The sequence below is a fragment of the Setaria italica genome, chromosome IV (genome assembly GCF_000263155.2).
Source record: "Setaria italica strain Yugu1 chromosome IV, Setaria_italica_v2.0, whole genome shotgun sequence".
Classification (NCBI taxonomy): Eukaryota; Viridiplantae; Streptophyta; class Magnoliopsida; order Poales; family Poaceae; genus Setaria; species Setaria italica.
In genome coordinates, this window is record NC_028453.1 from 38,315,604 (window position 1) to 38,321,263 (window position 5,660).

General features: G+C 50.6%; 1 protein-coding gene across 4 annotated transcripts; it reads left to right on the plus strand.

Moving 5' to 3' along the window:
- Nucleotides 1-178: 178 nt before the first annotated feature.
- On the plus strand, nt 179-5,143 carry LOC101766231 (protein G1-like1). Of its 4 annotated transcripts, none has more exons than XR_002677516.1 (4): nt 179-405; nt 960-1,812; nt 2,179-2,294; nt 4,438-5,143. XR_002677516.1 is itself a non-coding variant. In XM_022826200.1 (3 exons), the coding sequence occupies exon 2, from the start codon at nt 978-980 to the stop codon at nt 1,788-1,790; it is 813 nt and encodes a 270-aa protein (XP_022681935.1). In that variant the 5' UTR covers nt 179-405; nt 960-977; the 3' UTR covers nt 1,791-1,812; nt 2,179-3,070. The 4 variants fall into 4 exon arrangements, 2 of the variants coding, with proteins under 2 accessions (XP_022681935.1, XP_004966292.1); XR_002677517.1 differs by lacking the exon at nt 4,438-5,143 and adding an exon at nt 3,927-4,343; XM_022826200.1 differs by lacking the exon at nt 4,438-5,143 and having other exon boundaries at nt 2,179-3,070.
- The last annotated feature ends 517 nt before the right edge of the window (nt 5,144-5,660 follow it).

Genomic DNA, 5,660 nt, shown 5'->3' on the forward strand with positions numbered 1-5,660 from the left:
AAAACGTGTAGCCCAGGGGTCCAAAAACAGAGGGGGGGAGACAAGGTAAATATTTGGGGGAATAACAATGCTCACCCACCAGATCTTTTTTCCCCCCGCCGATGCAAAAAAAAAAATGGGGGCCCCCCCCCCGGTGGGGCGGGTTTTTTATATAATAGAATAAAGCCCCCCCCCCCCCCCCCCCCGCTGCCGCAGCTGCAGCTCCGTCCTCTCCTCCTCTACAGTCTAGCGGCCTCCCAGCTATATACGCCCACCCTCCCACCTCCACTGCGCTCCCCCGTCCTCCCTCCTCGATCACTGCTACCGCTAGCTCTCGCCAGGAAGGGAAACTGCATCTGCTGATCGACGGCCACCAGAGCGGGAGTGTGATCGACGAGGTCGTCCCGTCCGGAGCTCAGGACTCAGGTGAGGCCACCGGCTGGAACTGGCCGTTCGATCGATGCGCGGCGGGTCTCCAATTGGCGTGTCGCGCCGCGGCTCTCCCAACTGATCTGTAGCTAGCCAGTGTGCGTGCGTCAGTTCCTACGCTGCCGCAGCTAGTAGCTCCTGCAGCTGCTGACCTCAGATCAGGCAATTTCTTGGGATGTGATGCGCTCTGGGGCGCGCCGTACGGGCGCTCTGGACCAGCTGATTTCATTCCCCCCCCCATTGCAAACCCTAGTTCTTTACTCCTCTCCTCTCCCTTTTTCCTCGAATTAAGTAGCGGCAGGATCCAGGACCACGAAATCCCGAGCTCCTAGTTTACTAATTTGTTCTTCTTCCCCCCGGCTTTCCGCCGCCTCCAAAGCTTCCAACTTCTTCTTCTTCTTCAGAAGCTCAGGATTGTACTAGCTCACTATTTCTAGCATGTAATCGAGCTCGCTGATGGCGGTGAAAAAGCTCCGTTTGATTCTGTCTCTCTCTTGGTTGGTTCCTGGAGTCGGAGTTGCACTAACCGGTCGAGGGCGTGCGTCATGCAGATCTGAGGCGCGGAGGACATGCAGGGCGGCGCGGCGGCGGGGGACGCGCCGCGGCCGAGCCGGTACGAGTCGCAGAAGCGCCGGGACTGGCACACGTTCGGGCAGTACCTGCGCAACCACCGGCCGCCGCTGGAGCTGTCGCGCTGCAGCGGCGCGCACGTCCTCGAGTTCCTCCGCTACCTGGACCAGTTCGGCAAGACCAAGGTCCACGCCCAGGGCTGCCCCTTCTTCGGCCACCCCTCGCCGCCGGCGCCCTGCCCCTGCCCGCTCCGCCAGGCCTGGGGCAGCCTCGACGCGCTCGTCGGCCGCCTCCGCGCCGCCTTCGAGGAGCACGGCGGCCGCCCCGAGGCCAACCCCTTCGGCGCCCGCGCCGTCCGCCTCTACCTTCGCGAGGTCCGCGACAGCCAGGCCAAGGCGCGCGGCATCGCCTACGAGAAGAAGCGCCGGAAGCGCCCGTCCTCGTCCCAACAGGCGCAGCAGCAGCAGCAGCAGGCCGCCACTCCCCCGCCGCACCAGGCTGCGGCTCCCGCCTCCTCGCCGGCCATGTCGGACGCTGCCGCCGACGCGCGGGCGCCGCACGTCCCGGAGGCCGCCGGGCACCCGCACCACCACTTCTTCATCCCGCACCCGCAGTTCCTGCACGGCTTCAGCCTGGTGCCGGGCAACCACCACCACCACCCAGAAGCGGTCGCCGCTGGCAATGGCAGCAGCAGCAGCAGCAGCGCCGGCGGTGCCGGTGCCGGCAGCGGGGACGAGCTAGCGCTGGCGATGGCCGCGGCGGCGGAGGCGCACGCGGCGGGGTGCCTGCTGCCGCTGTCAGTGTTCAACTAGCCTTGTAGCTAGCCGGATCGAGGTAGGGCTTAAGCAATGGATGGATTAATCACCACCCGGATCGGAGGTTTATCTTTATCTAGTGTTAAGATCGATCTCGTCGTGATGGGTCGATCAACACGCGTACGTGCTGCTGCTGTTCGTATGGATTTTCTCTCTACTCGATCTCTTTTGGTTGGTTGGTTACATGCTTTTCCTGCAGCTGTATGCTGCTGGGAAATAGTAGTGGTACTTGGTACTGTAGGGTTTGCAGGATGCTGCTTGGTTTGTGTATGCAATGCAATGATGATGGAGATAATATAATGGAAGGCTTAATTACCAGGCTAATACAGTTCTTGAGCTAGCTCTCTGGTTAACTTTTGATCTCCCTTCTTGCTGTTCTTTATAGGTTGTGCTTCCTTATATTGCTTCCTTTCCGTGGTTTTCTCTTCTTTTGAGATGGCATGCATCCTCTTTGTCCCAATATTGGCAGTGTCTTGATCGATCTGCCCGTTCGAATTTCAGGTATATCTTTTGCCCTAATTGATTGATAAATATTACTCTCAAAGCTAAGTGGTTCCAATTTCTGGGTTCTTTGTTCTTAGTTATCTTGATTTTTCGTATGAATTATAAGTTTATAACCGCTTGTCAGATTGTATATACTGTAAATCATGTATGTATGATCACTTCTGTGTACAAAATTAAAGGATTATCCAAATAAACATCAACCAGCAGTCTTCTTGGTGATAAAAAAGAGAACCGCGCAAAATTCAGATTTTACTCTTAACTATAAAATAGAAAGGATCTTTCTCTTACTGTTCAAACAAGAATATGCATATATTTACATGATCTGGAGAAATTTTGAGTAAAAAACATAATTGTAGCTAAGTAGTAGTCGCAGCAGCAAAACCCGTTCAAATTATGCATATATCGTTGAAGGTAAACGACTAAACATGAAAAGATTTATTTTTGTTCCTTCGCGAATGTCTGGAAGCACGTTTTTCATCAAGACAAGATGATTACCTGCTCAAATTATTCAGAAGAGCGTTGGCTGGACCATCACTCATTGTTCATGCACTGTGCTCTGGTGGATTTCTGCAAATAACAGTAACCAACTCCGAAATAGGAAAAGACCGGAAAGCTTAGTACTATGAAAACAACTGTACTTGATCTTCCACGTCCATGTGTTCTCGTGGTCGTTAATAATAAGCTTTCATAGTTTTGGTAACAGTACACACAGTTTCATCCTCATAAAATTCCTTCCCTTACCTTCATAATTGTAATTACGTTGCTATTTCATTACATATGCTGATGTGTCATCGTATTTAATGTACATGAAACATCTATGAAAACTCCATTAGGATTAGCCTAAGTACCTTGGCATTTGAAATTTATTTTCAAATATGACGGATTGAGGAGATTAATACTCCTTTCATTTTTCATATGCTCCACCTCCTTTTCTAGTTGACAGTATGCATTAATCCTAGGACTTGCACTGTTCGAATCCGCGCGCGCATATATATGACGTTTCTTACCTCTTATAAATTGTAAATATTCTACCACAAAAAAGTGAGAGATGAATCTTTCTATTTTAGAATCCCTTCTTACCACAATTTACTGTCTCCGCACACGTACATAGACTTCATTAACTGTTTAAGCCACAATGTAATAAACATATGGTAGTACGCGATAGATCACTATTGCATGGCGCTTGCTTGTGCGAGTAGCCAATTAGCCATGTTCTTGTCCGTTTCGGTAGCCATGTTCATGTCCGTTTCAATAGCCATTAAATTGACCACCACTACGGAGTAGCATAGCACATCGATCGATTACCACTTACCAGCTGATGAAGCGACTCGAGCTCGCCGGCGGCGGTAGTACGGCCCACCAAACACCATCTCCATCTTAGCTGGTTCACCCCAACCACACACAAGCTTTCTCATCACTCCCACAAGAATCAAGATCCAGTGTAGCAGGGACGATGCATCAACGGAGGATGCGTGGCGCCGACGCGACTGGTTGACGTGTGTGCGGCAACCAGCAGCAACCATTTTGGCCTCGCAAAAGAGGAAAAACGTTTGGTCCATGGTCATGTTGAAACGAAGGGCCGGGAGTTGGCGTGTTCTCACTTTCTTTTATCTTTCTTTCCCCCTCGAGGTGATGGAACGGCCATGGGAATCCGTGCGGCTTTCTTGTGCTCGATGATTAGGGGCAGGCGAGGGCGCGAGGCGATGGATGGATCATGGATTCCCAAATGATTTGATTCCTGAAGGCCGGAGAAAAGGGTTCACTCATTGCCCCGATCATCAGACCCACCCCGATATATGGCCAAGAATTTTCTTCTTTTGCACACGGCTAACTGGCTAAGCAGTAAGCACACTGCCGGCCGGGCCTAATCGTGTCTTGTCATTTACTACTACATACAGGAGGAGTAGTGCCGGTCCTACAGTGCTGGGGACTAGACGAGCACAGTGAGTGTGCAGTGCATGGTTCAGTTCAATGATGCCTATAGTATGTAAAAGGAATATCAGGTTTATTTTTTTAAAAAAAAGGAAAATTGTAGAAGTTTTGTTACATATATGCATCTTTATGTTTGGTGAGGATGTTTTGCATTTGAACAGACACATTTGTTTTTTTAGATTAATTGTTCTCACTAAGTACTTCTCAGGTCCTTGCAGCAAGCAGTCTCAGCCTCTCAGGTGGTGCAGTACATGCCGGCCACGGCCAGCAGCCCAGCACCTGTCTCACAGTCACAGTGACTATGGATTCTTGTGCAGCCGCTGGCCTCTCCTTTTCAAACAGTTCCATGGTCGCACCAGGCAATGCATAATGCACGTACCTCCTTGCAGGACTACTAAACAAAGTCCAAAAGGCTCACCTTGGTCATTGCTCAAATGCAGGCATGATTAATATCTGCATATATACAAACAGAATAAAATATGCACTTGCCCTATCAGGAATGAGGCCTCTCACACTGTGCTCATCAGGCCTTCAGGCGGTAGCTCTTGTTAGTTTCTCCCAAGCAGAAAGGTCAAGGCCAGCACCCTACTGTGTTGACCAGCTGCTACATGCCATCGTGCACCATGCACACAAAGTAGCGGTGGTCCTGGACTTGCAAAGTTGGTGCATCGCGTAGCTTGATAGCTCGCTACGAGAGAAAGGTTTCCTAGCGTAGAGGACGACAAGCCATACGTGTGAATACCGAGGAACAATGCAAGAACGTGCAATGGTGAGCAGCTTTTCACTGCACCTGCAACGCACCTTCCAGAATCCAAATGATGATAAAGATGCACATCACGCAAGTCGTGACCCCGTCTGTACGTGTTAAACTTTGATCTTTGTCGTCTCTCGTGAGTCGTGATCCGTCTGTACGTTGTAGGGCCTGCTTAACACTGGCTTTATTATTGGGATGCATGACATTTCCTGCATGGAACAGGGACCTGGTTTGGATTATCTGCCTGCACACGCTGGTTAACTTAACCCGGGAGAAAAACCTGTCTGCAAATGGGCCGTGTGGCGGGTCCGGCCAATCATTTTGACACATGGTAGGACACGCATGCTCGCTCGCGTTCGTCCAAAACCACATGTTTTTCGATCCATTTGCTGTCCCCTATCTCCCACTGTAGATGCTAGAGTAGAGAAGCCTTTCTGTACTGGAATACCTGATTTTCCCCTGCCAAATTCATGTGAATTTTCTAGGATATAGTAGGATACATGCATTCAACCTGATGGATGTGTACCAAACTGAACAGTACAAGGTTTGTTCAGGCACCATACTATTGTTACATCTGTTACATGTCACTTCGGCCGATCACAGGATTCACTCGAAAAGGGAAGATTTCGGGCGCCCCATGGGGCTGTTTGGATACGAGATGCTAAACTTTAACAGTG